The 15,426-nt window shown below is 35.6% G+C and overlaps 1 protein-coding gene across 1 annotated transcript in view; it reads right to left on the reverse strand.

The window, feature by feature from the left end:
- The window catches only part of LOC135074754 (ETS homologous factor-like), a 35,188-nt gene extending 21,013 nt beyond the window's left edge, over positions 1-14,175 (reverse strand). The window contains exon 1 of the mRNA XM_063969127.1: positions 13,221-14,175. Coding sequence (XP_063825197.1) covers positions 13,221-14,131 — 911 coding nt within the window. The 5' untranslated portion in view covers positions 14,132-14,175. The remainder of the gene's footprint in view (positions 1-13,220) is intronic.
- Between the last annotated feature and the right edge of the window lie 1,251 nt (positions 14,176-15,426).

Below are 15,426 nucleotides of genomic sequence, written 5' to 3' on the forward strand. Positions count from 1 at the left end.
ATTTTAAGCAGCCCAACCCTGGCAATAAACCACCTATTTTGTATTTTAATTGATTCCATTGGGAATGAGGTCGTGCGCAGAGTTTTTGCGTCTTTTGATGACGGCGCGACGCATTCTTGCATCACAAGTGATGACAAATATATTGCTTTTTGTAATTGTTTTAACACATCAAATGAATTCGCCTCAGACGTCCTTTAGTGAGCAGTAAATAAGCTAACTCTACAGTCTGCCCAAGCCTTGACTTTTGACTTTGACCTTAAACAAAAAAGGCAGCAGAACCTAATTGAAAACTTTAAACATTTTTACTACCGTCGCAGTTAAGACATAAGACTATACGAGACACTTTATAATACGCAATATACAATTATTTAAAGGATAATATCTTAAAGGATAACGGATCATAAAAACATTTGACTTGTAAAGTCTGACCAGGGTTGTGACCTCAACTGTTACCACCCACGCGAAAAAGTAATTTTTATAAAAGCACAGGTGTGCTCAATACTGAAAACACTAAATCTTATTAACTTCCTCGTTATTTCATATTTCTATTTTAACAACAAACCACTTATCAAACAATAATACTCTTTTTCATTAATTGGGTATCAGGAGGGATTGAAAGTAAAAATATTGAAACAGGGAAATTATTTATTGTAATACCTCATGAGTACACGTCTTGGAGCACGTGGAATGTATTAATGGTATTTCTATTGAATTGGGCCTTAAAACCCTTCACGTACACACATCAAAAGTATCTGTACAGGGATGAAGAGCGATTTTGTGAATTATAGCAAAATTATTTTGAACTTCTGTACATTGCATTTAGCAATGTATAGTTTTAAAAGTTACGTTCTGCTTATGAAGTAAACATAATTATCTAAGTATAAACTTTTATTCCTATTTTATTGTTTAGAATAGTTACAACAAAACATTTTCTTTCATACATTTTTAAGTCGACTCTACAAAATTTTCTAAGAAAAATATTCTTTTGCTTGTTATCAGACATAATAGAAGTAAAAAGATACAGAGATAGACATTAGTTAATGCTTATCATTATGTAAATAGAAATCGTAGCTCGTGCTAACATAAATGTCGGGATTAATATTTCATTATTGCACATGCAATTAAAAGTCAATCATTAACATCCTTTAGTTTCAAACTACTAATGGTCCCAGATCTACTGGCCAAGGTTCGACCCGATCAAATTGATTTGTCAATTAATCCACGTCATAATTAAATAAGAAATAATAACGGATCGACACTAATCGATAGCTGAATTAACTACTGTTATACTACTTACCTAAGTTTTTGTTCTTGTTGATACTTTGAAACAATGCTTTGCAGTAAAATTGCAATACACGATCCATCTTACCAGTAGCTTATTCAGTATTGTTGAAAGAAGGTAAAGGAACTAGCAAAAGTATTATGTATTCGCCAATTACGATGCAATTAATAAATACATAAGAATACAATGAAACTTATAAAAAACAAACCTAACAATGTATCTGCAATTTGTCTGGTCATGTAACGCTAGCTTATAAAACACACACAAAAAACACACTCGTGTTTCTTTTTGCAACATCTGGAACTGGTTTCAAAACCAATTAATTCTGGCCAATGTTGTGGTAAACACGCTCCTAATCCCGGATTACTAATGTTTGGCCAAAAAACGTTTCCCAAATTATCACATCGCAAACAACGTTTCGCAAATTTTCATTTGGCAAATTCTCATTTTTGGCAAAGCAACTTATTGCAAACTTTTAATTCGCAAATGTTTTTTTTGGCATATTATTGTTTAGCAAATTATTGGTTGGCAAAGTATGGTTTGCCAAATGTTTCATTAGGCAAAAATATTTCACGATAAACTATTTACAAAATAATTTGATTGGTGCATAGAATGGTATACAAATTAGCTTGTGGTTATTATTTTGCTTAGTGGGGAGTTAATATAAAATTTGTTCTACATTAATTTCCTTATTTCATTCTTTGTATCGAAATTTCCAAATGATTCATTAACAATAGAGGTGATTCTAGCGCTCGGCGGCCGCTGCCGCGGCACGCTTCGCTCGCCTTCGCGCATTAAGGGTCACTGTTCTAACCTAACCTAACCTACTATTTTCTGCAATACCTACTTTTTGCAACCATACTATTTTCTGCAATGTTTTACATAAAATTATTGTGAAAACCATGATAATGTGCCTTATGCTTTGATTTGTGGGTAACGGTGGGTAAGTAAGTATGTGAAGTGTCAATTTGACCAAACAAATTATTTGGGATATAATATTTGGCAACATAAAACATTTGCTAAATAAACATTTGCCAAGTAAAATTTGGCCAAATGATAATTTGACCAAATGAATTAGTTGCGAAAAGTACAGTTGCTAAAAGTTCATTTGGGAAATGAAACTTTGGCGATAAGTTGTTTGCGAAGTGAAATTTGGCGAAAAGTAATTTGGCCAAACGGAAGGATACCCGGCCTAATCCCACTTAGGTATATCTCATTCAGAAACGCGAAATCTTCGAAAACGTTTAAAGATTAGACACACTATGTCACTAGTCGCTGATATGTGATTGTACGTCTGTGTGCGTTTACTATATAGCACGTTATCCTCAGTCCGTCCCGCTCTGCCGCGAGCAGCAGAGTGAGACGGAAGACGCTAATTGCTATGATAGTGTATTTATATCTTGGCTCGCTCTCGCATAAAGCCGTGTCACACTTCGGACTCGTGCTTTCGGTTTTTTGCAGGTTTGTGCTGCTAAAAAATTCGGACAACAAAAGGTGTTATATTTATTTTATATGAAATGTAAACCGTTTTGAATAAAGCTTTTTTAACGAATCAAAATGATTCCCAAATTGAGAGAACGCATTAATATTTGCATTGCATCTTTACATTATTATTTATCGTTTGATGAAGCAATTTTGATGAATATTTCTCCAGTCATATCTAGCTAGTTCTCGGTAACCGTGAATCAGGTGTCAGTCCACATGATATCAATATTATCAGTAATTTGTCAATATTGCGAGTCAATGTTGACGTCGAATTTGTATTTGATTTGTTATTGATTTCAGGGTTGCATGATTTAAATCAAGTTGATTTAAATCATGATTTAAATCACGATTTTTATTACATGATTTTTTTAATAAAAATCATTGATTTAAATCAATGACCGAAAATGGAATTAATGAAAGGCTGGGAGTTAATATTAATCAACTGTAATGTTCGAAAACAATGTTAATATTAGGTGTTAATGTATGAAATTGTCGTTTTGTATGGAGAATCTGAAAAATTTAATTTTTCCATACAATCATATTTGCGATTTTTCAGATAACCACTTAATTAATTTTTTTTGGCGGTGTTGCCTGCTCCATACATCAATTCTACGTAAATATAAATGTATTCCGTAAGAAAAACTAAAGAAATGATCGCAGAACCTAATAAAAATTTAAAAAATCAAATTAATCAAAAAAATCGTGTTTTTTTTAAAAAAATCTGATTTTTTTGATTAAAATAAAAAAATCGTGATTTTTATCCACCCTGAATTTGATTTCGTCGGAAATTGTTTAATACGATTACTGCTATCGTCATTATATGTAATACAAAGTACTAAAAAACTAAAATGTATGAAAAACTTGTTAAAAGAAGAGTTTAGAATCATTGTTATTATTTTAATTACTTGTTAGGCTATTAATAAACGCATTTAGTTACAATATCAATAAATTATTACATACATAATATAAAAAAACAAGCTTCCGTTCCAAAATACTTTTTTTAATTAATTTAACAAATAAAAAATTGGTTAAGCAGCGCCATTAAGTATTTGCGGGCTGCTCCAAAAAATGTAAGAAAGTTTCTTCTACGTCGCAAAAACAGAACTGAAGCTGAATGTTTAATTTTCATCGGTACCTAAAATACTTCATAGGTCAATGACCTGTTAAGTGACGTCACGTATCTTTCAATAGATACTAGGCATTCATAACTGTTCATTCGCTCTAGTGAATTAACTTTTTAAATCGTTTACTTTATTGACGAGTACATCAACTTTGTATATGTTAACCTGATAACAATATTGATAAGCTCAACAAATAGTAGTGTGGACGCGACCTTATGTATGTACATGCGCGAACGCAATGTCACGCGTGTGTGGGTGCACGCGTTACTCGATGTGCAAAAAAATTGAATTAATTAGGTTTTAATTTATCTATTTTTTTAGTCAAGTGATATTAAATTGAAAACGAAAATCTAAATATTGAAATACTTAGTTAATATAAATTATTTAAATACCTACTTCAGCTATTTTAAAAAAATCACCTGCGTAAAGTACTTATTTTTAAAACACCCCCTATGTGATGTTTAAGCGCTATGATTTTATTACTGTAAATTTTTTCATCAGAATAGATAGATAACAAGCCTAACAAGCTTCCTACTGTGAATCTTTACTTTCGCATTTGTAGTATTAATACATATTATGTAGTAAGATGGCAGACAGTACATAATCTTCCAACTAATCTTCTTCAAGCAATATCACTTATCGCATCTATAAAACAATGCATAGTATTATCACCAATACTCAATATTGTGTTATCACCGCCCATACAATATCAACATCATCCAAAAATACTAATTCTAATAAGAATTCGCGAATTGTTTTGCGAACGGCCAAAACAAGTGCACGTCACCTCGCTGCGTGTGTGTGCGTGCGCGAGCTTCACTTGTGTGCGCCCGCGCATTCGCGGGGATTCCCACCGTGCAAATCGCGTAACCCGCTTTACTCAAGAACTATGACTCAGTGAGCAGTGTGATTAGTCTCAATATTGGCCACACTTACCTCTGATGAGGAAGGATCGGATAATGCGCGTCCTTGGCGCAGTGCGAACACTTTCCGTAAACAACTGACCTAGGTCTAAGGCATGATTTACGTTACACAACTACAACGTCATCGGTAGAGTCAGTGCGATCTACGGATGTGAGCCGCAACTAGCGACTCAAGATAATGATCTGACTTTCTCTATGTAGAGACAACATGACGTCAATAAACTCGATTTGCAATTATCTGCTCATGCATTCGAGTGGGACATATTGCAGTCGATCTTTTAGGTGGGAAATCAAGTTTTAGTCAATATTTGTCTTGTGTTGTAGAATGGGATGTCACAATAAGATTCTTATAAGATTCTTCTAATAGGAATCGAGTCTTTTAAGAAAATACTTAGAAGAAAACTACAACTCGATATTTCTCATATCAACTCTACTAGTTTATAGGAATAAAAGTTAAGGAAGAGACAAAAGAAATGAGTTAGCCTAGGCGCAGGTTACCGACTTTTAGTTGGCCCATAGTTGGGCCCGATTCTAATTTGTATAAAGAATCGGCCGACACCAAATCAGTGTAATGTGCGCACAACAATTTTATACATCTCCAGACTGATAAACAGTCCGATTCAACTATCGGCCAACTAAAAATCGGTGGTCTGCGCCTAGACTTACTGATGACTGATGTCCAATAATAATATTTTCTTTTACAAAAACAACACTTAAAATCATTTCTGTTTGCGCTTAGTGTTAGGTATTTTTAAATCCAATTAACCTTTTGTTTGAAAGTAAACATACCTAATTAAACTCGGCAATGTGACTTGAAAAAACAATGCTATTTTTGTGCCTTTAATTTTACTCCGAAACCAAATAAAGTACTTACTTTTCAATGTTAGAACAATGAAATACCAAAAAGACATTGAGACTTGTTTGGGCACAAAGTTTCCTCGAAAACAATCACGTGCAGACTAAAAGTACCGAAAACGTTTTTTTATTGTCATATTTTTTATTCGAGTCCAAAATATCAGTAACTTTATTTCAAAGTTTTCATCTGAAAATAGATCCCTTGTTATGGTTTACTGGCAGACAGTGATAAGAAAGCGCAGAGCTTTTTATGTATAGGGCTACTTGCGGTATTTTGTGATAAAGATCAATAAAATGAAATTAATTCTTAAACTAATGCGTACCTCGTAATAAAGCTGACAAAAAAGTTATCTCTGAGGCAGGCCGTATAGTGCTCAACACTAGCTAGCCCTGTCGATTTCTAACTGGGATTACACTGAACGGATCTCGAAAGCAGGGCGTGGAAATAGTTTCAATTTATTTTTATTTTACTTTACTTTTACATTGTTTAGTACATAGTACTTAAACTAAATATAAGTAGGTACCTACACCCTAAAATGTAGCTTAACCTCTCGTAAAGTACGCAGTCCTGTGTCATATAAGATCTTGCTTCACAGAAATGCAAAGTAATCAAACCATAGTACTGAAGTTCTTGGGAAAACGCTTTTCACGGGAATACAGTAAGTAATGAGCTCAACTAGTTATAAGTAAAGTGCGTAGACATTTTTGTGACTTTCGGCACGTGTAGGAAAATATTTTTTAGAAGATCCAACATTTTTTTAATATACCAGTACAATACAAAGCTTATGTGTGGGCTACTGCTGAAAATAAGTAGCGCCTCGTCCGAAAAATCCTTTGCTTGAACCACTTAATATTAGAGTGTGGGTAGTGATAATAATGATAATAATAAATTCAGAATACATTCTTCCATGAAACGACTTAACGGATTAACATCCTACGTAAATATATAAATATAGTATGTATAATCTGTAACTCGTACAACACCTACGTCTCGTCCTATTTTTATTGAAATAAGATTTATTAAAAAATACACGTTCCGTTACATTGAGATCAGGATGTTTACTCAACTTGTTTTTAACAATAAAAATTCTTGTATCTTACAACATTAAATGTTTTTGAATTTTGTCATCGCCTTGTTCAAAGAATTAGAATTTTCGGTTCAGAAATCTATGTTTGGTCGCCAAATGTGATATTCGTATCACACATTATGTGGACTAGTACTAAAGGATTTTGAGACTTTAAAGATTTTTGTTGTTGTTCTTGAAAATGTCAAAGTGTTTTTTGGTAAACATACATTTTCATTTCCGTCACATAACCACTTGAGCATAGTTCCTTTTGTTAAGGCCCTGTCAGCTATGGCACCACTTGAAAATACTAAATATACCCAAAAACAAAGGAAAGCAAAGGAATAACGCACAAAAGAAGGCACCCGGAAGGAGGGGTCTTACTAATCAATATAATAGAGCCACTATGAGAAAAAAATGTATATGTATCCCTCACACAGAATGCCAAACGATCGTGGACTCTACGTAGAGTCGGTAAAGTAGAAAAACGCTCAAAGACTCGTGGCACGAGGCTGCCCTAGTTATAAATAGATTTTCACGAAAAAGAAATGTTACAGGGACTTTGGTGCAAGCCTCCGTACAGAGTAATGAACGGAATAGAGATCGAGTGTTATTCAAAAACTAGTTTTTTTACACTTTAGAAATATGAAACTACAATGTAACGAAAAACCGTAATTAATTTGAAAATAAAGCAATTATTAAAATGAACTGTTGAACCTCATTACGAACGTGTTAATAATTAGTGACTTTTTTGTTATCGTCGCAAAAATGTATTAGTGTAGTAACGAGAGGTCGGGGGTCAGGTGCTGGATAACACTAATCGGCCGACCTTGCTCCGCGTGTTTACTACAAGTCAAATAACAGCTAATAAGGTCGCTCCAGTTAACGTTATTGTTGTTCGAACATAATTAACAAACTAAATTGATAATAACACCGCGAACGCCATTAAAATGACAATATTGCAATATGATACAAATGTAACACATAATAATGTATAATTAATACAGTACGGTTTAAGATAATTGTATTTTTAGTACCCCATATGACGCGCGCGCGTATAAAGGCATCTATGTGGTTAATTAAGCGTATTGTTTTAATTTTATTTTCCCTATTGTTAAATTAATATTTTATTTGTTCACATGTAATAACAATATCGAGCGATAAATGATATTAATACAATTGGGAATTTTGCATCTGAATTTACTTATCTATTTATTCGGCATATAAATACAATGGGTAAACTTAACCACAACATCGATTATTTCTGAATATAGCCGATTATTTGAAAATGGTGTGGTTTACTACGTTAAAATATTTAATACTAAATTTATACCAGAATGAAACACATTTTTTAATTTTTATCTTTAATAAAAATAATCTAATGTTAGTGTTTTACTAGTTTAGAAACTTATTAAGCTTTATTTGGGACGTGTATAAGTGCCAAGGAAAGGGCTTATGTACTGAATAAACTATTTCATTTCATTAAAGATGTCGAAAATCACACATTCTCAAAAGTAAACGAATAAACAAAACTCTCCCAAACAAAAAACACTGCTCCCTCTGTGCCGCAAACTAACCGCGTTCTAATTTCTCTGGACCACACTCACAGACGCAATTAAGTCGCGTACACGAGCTGTCGGAGGGGGGTACTCGTGCAACCCCCGGGGGGGCTACTCTGCACCCCCCGGCGGAGGGGAAAAAATGCGCGTGGAAGCGGGAGAAAAAGAAAAACGAAAAGCGGAAACAAGTTGGAGCGACACGTGACTCCAAGCTTCCCGGGCGCGTCGCCATGGCAACCGCAGGGCTACGGGAACGTGGGTTGCATTTAGTTTTTTCGTAGCGTGTTTAGTACTACGAGGTAGAGTTATTTTTTTGTTGGAGAGGCTATTTTTAATTTCTTCTATTGTTCTGTTATTGTGATACTTGGTTTGTTAATAAAAACAACGCGTGAATGACCAACGACAAAATAATATTAATAACGGTAGATTCATAATGATTTTAACTTGATAACAGACTTTAAAATTTAGTCGCACGATAAATAACTGCAATATTTGCGCGTGAATTCGGTATTAATTTACTAATTAGCGATATCAATTAGTAGGTATTTAAGTTAATAACACCCGAAAACCTCTCATAATATTTGTACGCGACCGCACGATAAAATAACGCGAATAAATTTATGCCGGAGACCATATTTTATGATAGGTATTTAAAGTGGGCATTATAAATATTTGCTATAGCTAACTCTAGATACAAATACCTAAATTTTAGGAACAAAACATACTGTCAGTAAAAAAACTGCATCAAAATGTTTTTATCAAGTTCAATTAATTAGTAAGCAAGAAGCATGCAGGGACGTAGGTAACCTATTTTCTTAAAATAGATACTACAATTAATTGACAAGGTAATTTACTTACAAAAAAGCGTTTATCTATTGTGTTAGACGGTACTTTAGTTATTTTTAAGAATGTTTTTTTCGTTGTCATGGAGACATTTTTTTTATTTGGTTTTTAAATTAACCATGGCTTTTAAATTAACAATTTGTTTATATAAATGGATTTATTTGCTACACATACATAAATAGCGTAATATTTTTCTCAGCGCTCGCCGAGTAGTGTCGGGCGGCTCCCCCTGTACTGGATGCTTGGATAGTATAGATTTTTTCTTTCATCCCCGTTGCCACGCGCCTCAAGGCCGCTTCCGGGTTGCCTACTACCCCCCCGAAGGCCTTATCCATCCACTCTATTAAAATATATAAAACATACCCTGTTCCTTCCACGTGTAATTTAGGGTAGTTCGTTTAAAATTCAGAGAGAGCCGTATTACGTATTTTTGTTTTGAACATTATTTATTTTAACTTTTTACGATTGGATCATTTGTTGTTAACGTTGAGAATTATTACTTTTTAACTAATTATTTACTCAAGTTAGGGATGTAGTCCATTCCTATTTTATATTCTGGCCATTTTTATGCGTCAACAGGATTTTACGCAACAGTTTTTTTGGCGAACAAAAATCTAGGCGACATAAACCAAAACAAGTATAATAGTGTCAAGATTTCCAAACACTTTGACGTCATCGGGTGTGTTGAAACGAAATGGTAACATATTCGTACGTCAACGGTTTATCGTTTAAATCGCCAAGAATGAGCATTTCTGAATACTTAATGCGGCTAATAAATTATTAGAGACACGAGGTGCATTTTAAGACAATTTAACATTAAAATATCATGAGATATTAAGCCTCAGAGCAAAAAGCTCGAGGTCGAAACAAGAAAAAACATCGTAAAAAAATTAACACGCCGACCAAGTGATTTCACGAGACTAAAAAACCAAAGCAAATACGTATCTTTGAAAAAGAAACATTAATGTAGAGTCGAAAGAACAAACGAATGAAGACTTTATGCCTTTGGATCACGAGTGTGTGGATTTAACAAATGTATGCAAAGGTGAAGATTTTAAGGGACTACATAAAGAAAACTGGTTCCATACAATAGCATTCGTGGGTAGAGTAAGTTTATTTAATCAAATAATTGATGTAGGTATTTTTGGGGAAGGTGTTTGTTGACGCATTTTTATTGGCGTCGATCATTTAAAAATTAAAGAAGAAGATTTAAAAATATTTGTTTATTACTGTATGACAAAACTTTATTCCAAGTTTTACACAACAGGCACATTGTAACCGTATATTTAAGACTTCGTCTGTTTTTGAGAACTTAGTTTAGTAGACTTCGACTTTTTTTTTTTTTTCGACAAGATAACTTTTGTTCGACAAGATTCTGTAACACATTTGTTTGTAATTCCTAAAATAAATAAATAAAATAAAATAAAGATACCTAATTTTGAGTTAAAATCTAAATATCAATAACATAACCCTTCTTTTGGCGCAGTCGGGTAAGAAAATTTAAAATATAGCAAAAATATTATTGCTTGCGGATGTAAAACTTAAATATGATAAAAATATAAAACTAGCGATTCAAAGCAATAACAATAACCATTGAAGTAATTACGCTCCTATTGCCCCAACATAAATATATGGCGAGCCCTCAGTTTGTATGCACACACCATCCGCTTCGAAGAATTATAAATGTTAATAAATATGGAACCGGTTTGCGCGTTCTAGGTACCGTGCTCGTGTGCTAATCAAAAGAATAATCCATCAAAGAGTCAAATAGTCGTTCAGAATGAAAATAGATTTTCTTCATGATGCCATGAAAACAAGGTGAGGCTTCTTGTAACTTGTTATTAAGTGATTGCGTTCAGCAGGTTGTTTTGTTGTCACTTGAATAAATTAATGTTTTTAAAAACAATTTGTACATTAAAATCGGTAAAACAATTAAGAATATAAATTCGAAAAACAACAACCCAAACATACCGCGTCTAGTTGAAACTAAAAATCCATTTAGCGACATGTCATTAATGAATTAATATACAAAACTATTAGCGTCAGGAACCCAGATACCATAATCATCTGACAAGCCATAACCGCACTTCGAAAACATATCTTATTACCTAACAATAAAGTGCACCTTAACATTGATGAACTTGGAACAACTGATTCATGAACTTGTGGCGTTATCTTTGACCAAGATAAAGACGAAGATGCGACAGTTGATATTGGGCCTTCGGCGACTGAAGATAAGGGTTACATAACTCGCAATTTAGATGCTATTGAAGGTATGGAGGCCGCAGCCGAAGCAGACAAGGTTGAGGCGATAAAAACAGAACAAGCAGTCATTACGGCTAACTGGCGATATTAACACCCCGTTTATATGCAATAAACCTCAATAATATCGGGATTTAACAGTTCTGTCTACGGCAAAGAACTACATGAGAGGAAAAGTTGATAGTTCTCTGGAAATCAGCAAAAGGAATAAGGGAAATATTTGCACAAAGATTTCATGTAGTAAACAAACTTTAAACACAAGCTTTTAAATTGAATGATGCGGTGATGAAATTTTTAGCACGATGACAATAGTGATCTCAGAAACTTGTAAATTGATCTAAATGCAAAACAAACCGTCAATTGCATTTAAAAATGGAACAAAACAATGCTGCAATAATTAATGGGGTCATTAAAGTTACGATTGCCGTCGCGTGTCTCGTCTCACGACCATCCCAAGGCGGGACTTTGGCCATCCAAAGGCCACTTGTTTATTTAGATCGAGCGAAGTAGAATAAATCCTGAAAACAACCTTTTTATCGACACTTATTCTTCCCATAAACTTAGCACATGACTATTGACTATTGTTCTTGGATTCTTTTGCGCTTTAAGACATATTTGCGAGACTTTTAGTGTGTCGAATGAATCATACTTGCTTTATCTCTGAGAAATGATAATGGAAATAATTATGTCAAGCCAGAAACGATAATCAATTGTTATCTTTAAGACTAAATAAAATGCAAAAAGTAAAACACGTTTTCGAGTTAATCATGTCATTATGCATGTGTGTCTACTGAGATAAGAATGTTGTTTTCGGTAACAGTAAACAAATTACACAATCAAAATAAGCGATGGAAAATCGTGCGTATTTTTTTCTTTTCCGATCAACAATAGACGCTAATATGCATGTTTCAAGCTTATGTAAATAACGTTGTATGTGAGTTACTAACACATATTCTCAGAATTTACATATGAGATTAATGCAGCAGTGTAAATTGTATGCATGCGGTTACAAAAGACGGACCGCCAATACACACAGCCTGATTATTGTACTGACACGTACGAGATTAATATCGCACCTACAGGTGATTTATTGACAAATTATAGGTAATTTATAGAATTTTATACCACTACAAAGTAATTGTAATCAAACAACGCAAACATAGTAATGATGATACAACTTTAAACGAGGTTCCACTTAACCTCAGAATAATGGATGATAAACATATGAATAGCATTACCAATTCTAATAAAAACGAGAGCAGGCAGGTCATTGAACGTCATGCAATTTGTATTTTCATTTCATATTCTGTCATTGTTCTTAGACGAGTAAAGAAGGGGGTTTTCATATGTAACGTGGCGACGATGGCATCAGCGTATAATTACATTCATTATGGTCGCCACTTTACCTATAACCTACAGATACCTGACTCGATTCAAGGAGAACTCAGCAATTACGAGCTAATCATTCGTCTAATAATGTAGTTTAAGGTTGATTGGTGGCGGGGATTTTTTAATATTCAAATGACAACACCGCTCGGACAATAGCAAATTCTTGGCAAAGCTTCAAACCCATCGAGTAACGTTTTATGCACCTTTTAAAGATTAGAATGAGTCCACAACAAACGTTCTCACGTCAATAGCACCAACGGTTCAGCTGTAAAACAGTTTATTGTCAGCCAGTGCTAATCCACGTGCCGGCAACGTGATACATAATGTATGAGCCGTATATAAAGCGAGATGCGAGATGCACTCGGCAAATGGTCAAGTCACGATGCTGCATTTTTTGCAACGCGCCCAAGGACAATACAATAACAAATGAAACTCACCTGAACTTTTTCAGCTCTCTGTCCTCCCATTTTATTATTGTCGGGTTATATCTCGCGTCGAGCAGGAGATTCCGCAGGAACTCGGGAACTGACACGCTGCGCGGGCGCTTGCAGATCTTGCGGCCGCTCCCCTTCGGCCTGCCCGGCGGTCTTTTGAACGATTTGCGTTTGTCATCCTCGTCTCCTGACTTGCTTCCATCACTGCCGTAGTACTCCGGGGACGCCGTCGCAGACGAGCGGAACACCTCCTCCGTGTCGTCGCTGGAGTCGCACAGACCCTGCATCAAACTGCTGTCGTTCGGCCTGTAGTCCGAGCCGTACAACCGGTGCTTGTGATCCAAGGAATCTAAGTCTAACACTGTCTGCACTGTGTCCGGGTGCGGGTACTGGTCACTCTCCACATATCTGAATACCGAAGAGTCTCTATCTCTGTACATTTCTTCACTTAACCGGCACTGTAGTTTTTCGTACACGGCGTCTGCCAGGCGCCGGCTCATCATGGGCTCTACGTGATGCGCGACCATCCGCTGGTGCACCTCCTCGCGCCGCATCTGCTTGAGCTCGCTGCCGTCCACTTTGAAATTGTGAAAGGGGACGTCGTACTCGCTGAAGCCCAAGCACTGGGCGGTCTCTATGAGCCACGACACGGTGTCGTCGTCGTTCCAGTCGTCGACCACCTTCAGCTTCCATTCCTCCCGGCGGTACTCCCTGGAGTTGACGAGGTTGTGGTAGACTGCGGTGTCGATCTCGGGCTCGGGGTACTCGAAGGTGTTGGAGTAGTAGTTCCCGTAGATGTAGCCGGTTCCCTTTTTGAAGACTTGGAAGTCGTCGAGGCGCGCGGGCGCGGACGTGGTGGGGGGGAGGTACAGCTCGCACATGTTCTGCTCGTAGGGGCGCGCGTAGTCGATCATGGTGCGTGCGGCGCGGCCGGCGGCAGGCGGCGGACTGGCGAGCGCGGCGGCGAGCGCGGGTATACTACCTCCCGCCGTAGCGTTGTTTGTTTACATCGACTACGCTCGCTCCCGCCGAGCGCCAGGAGGAAAATGTAAACTTACACGTTCATTGATAAACTGATACGGTGGCTGATCGTAATCATAATTTGGAGCTAAACACATACATTACATTAGGAAGATGATAGTAGCGGATGCTACATTATGCGAGCGTATTTTAAAGTAAGGAAAATAAAGTTAATAATTGTTAATCATGATGATAATAAGAAATGTATCGCTGATATCGGGATTGAGCAATAATATATTAGTTTACGACTCGTTACTTAGAAAAAAAAAAAACTAAATATAAAACAAAGTAAACATTATCTCGATAAACAAAACCATTGAGATTAAGCCACTATTTTTAGAACTTAGATGATTGTTTCATCAACATAAGTCGACAACGACCTTCACACTTTTTCATAATGATAATATTTTATCGTATTGACAAGCCAATTTTTCACACAAGTTATTAAAGTACATACATTTGTTTGCAAGATATTATGTTTGCACATGTCTCGTGACAGAAACTGAATCATTTTATAGCTGTTGCTAGGCTTAATCTATTCTGAAAATTAGTACAGTATGACACAGACTTCCGATAGATTTAACTATTAAAAACAGTTAACAGGCCATTAGTGAGTTAATTATCTTGATAGTATAAGATTTATGTAGGATTGCAATACACTTAAATGGAATAATATTGACTGGCTTTTTGAATGTTATTCCTTTAAGACTACATTTATGACATTGCCTACGTGCCCCGTGAATTTTGGTCTGTTACGAGATCAAAACCTTGAACCTTTTATAAATATCCGTTCAAAAGTGTTTACCTGAAAAAGTTACAGATTCGTTGACTTGTACCTACCTTCATACTTTGCAAACTACAGTGCAAGTTCATTAGTGTTTTATCTATAGTAGCAATAGTGACCGAGTTTTGAGCGAGAGCTGAGAAGACTCGCATTACTGTCCCGAAGCAGTGACAGGGACGTGGAAAAGTGCTCTATGAGAGCCTACTTGCATAAATAAACAATTTGAATTTGAATTGAGATGTACAGACCTACTCGTAATCCGCATGTGGTCGCTATTAAGTAAGTTCTGGTTAGTTTTGGAGCTAGGTTATTGTTGACACAATTATTTTTTTTTATTAAATCAATAGTTTTTTGGCTGTGTTTTTAAGTATTCTTCTTCTCCTCAATCGTTAGTCGTTGATAGAG

Source organism: Ostrinia nubilalis, chromosome 9 (assembly GCF_963855985.1).
Source record: "Ostrinia nubilalis chromosome 9, ilOstNubi1.1, whole genome shotgun sequence".
In the NCBI taxonomy this organism is placed as follows: Eukaryota; Metazoa; Arthropoda; class Insecta; order Lepidoptera; family Crambidae; genus Ostrinia; species Ostrinia nubilalis.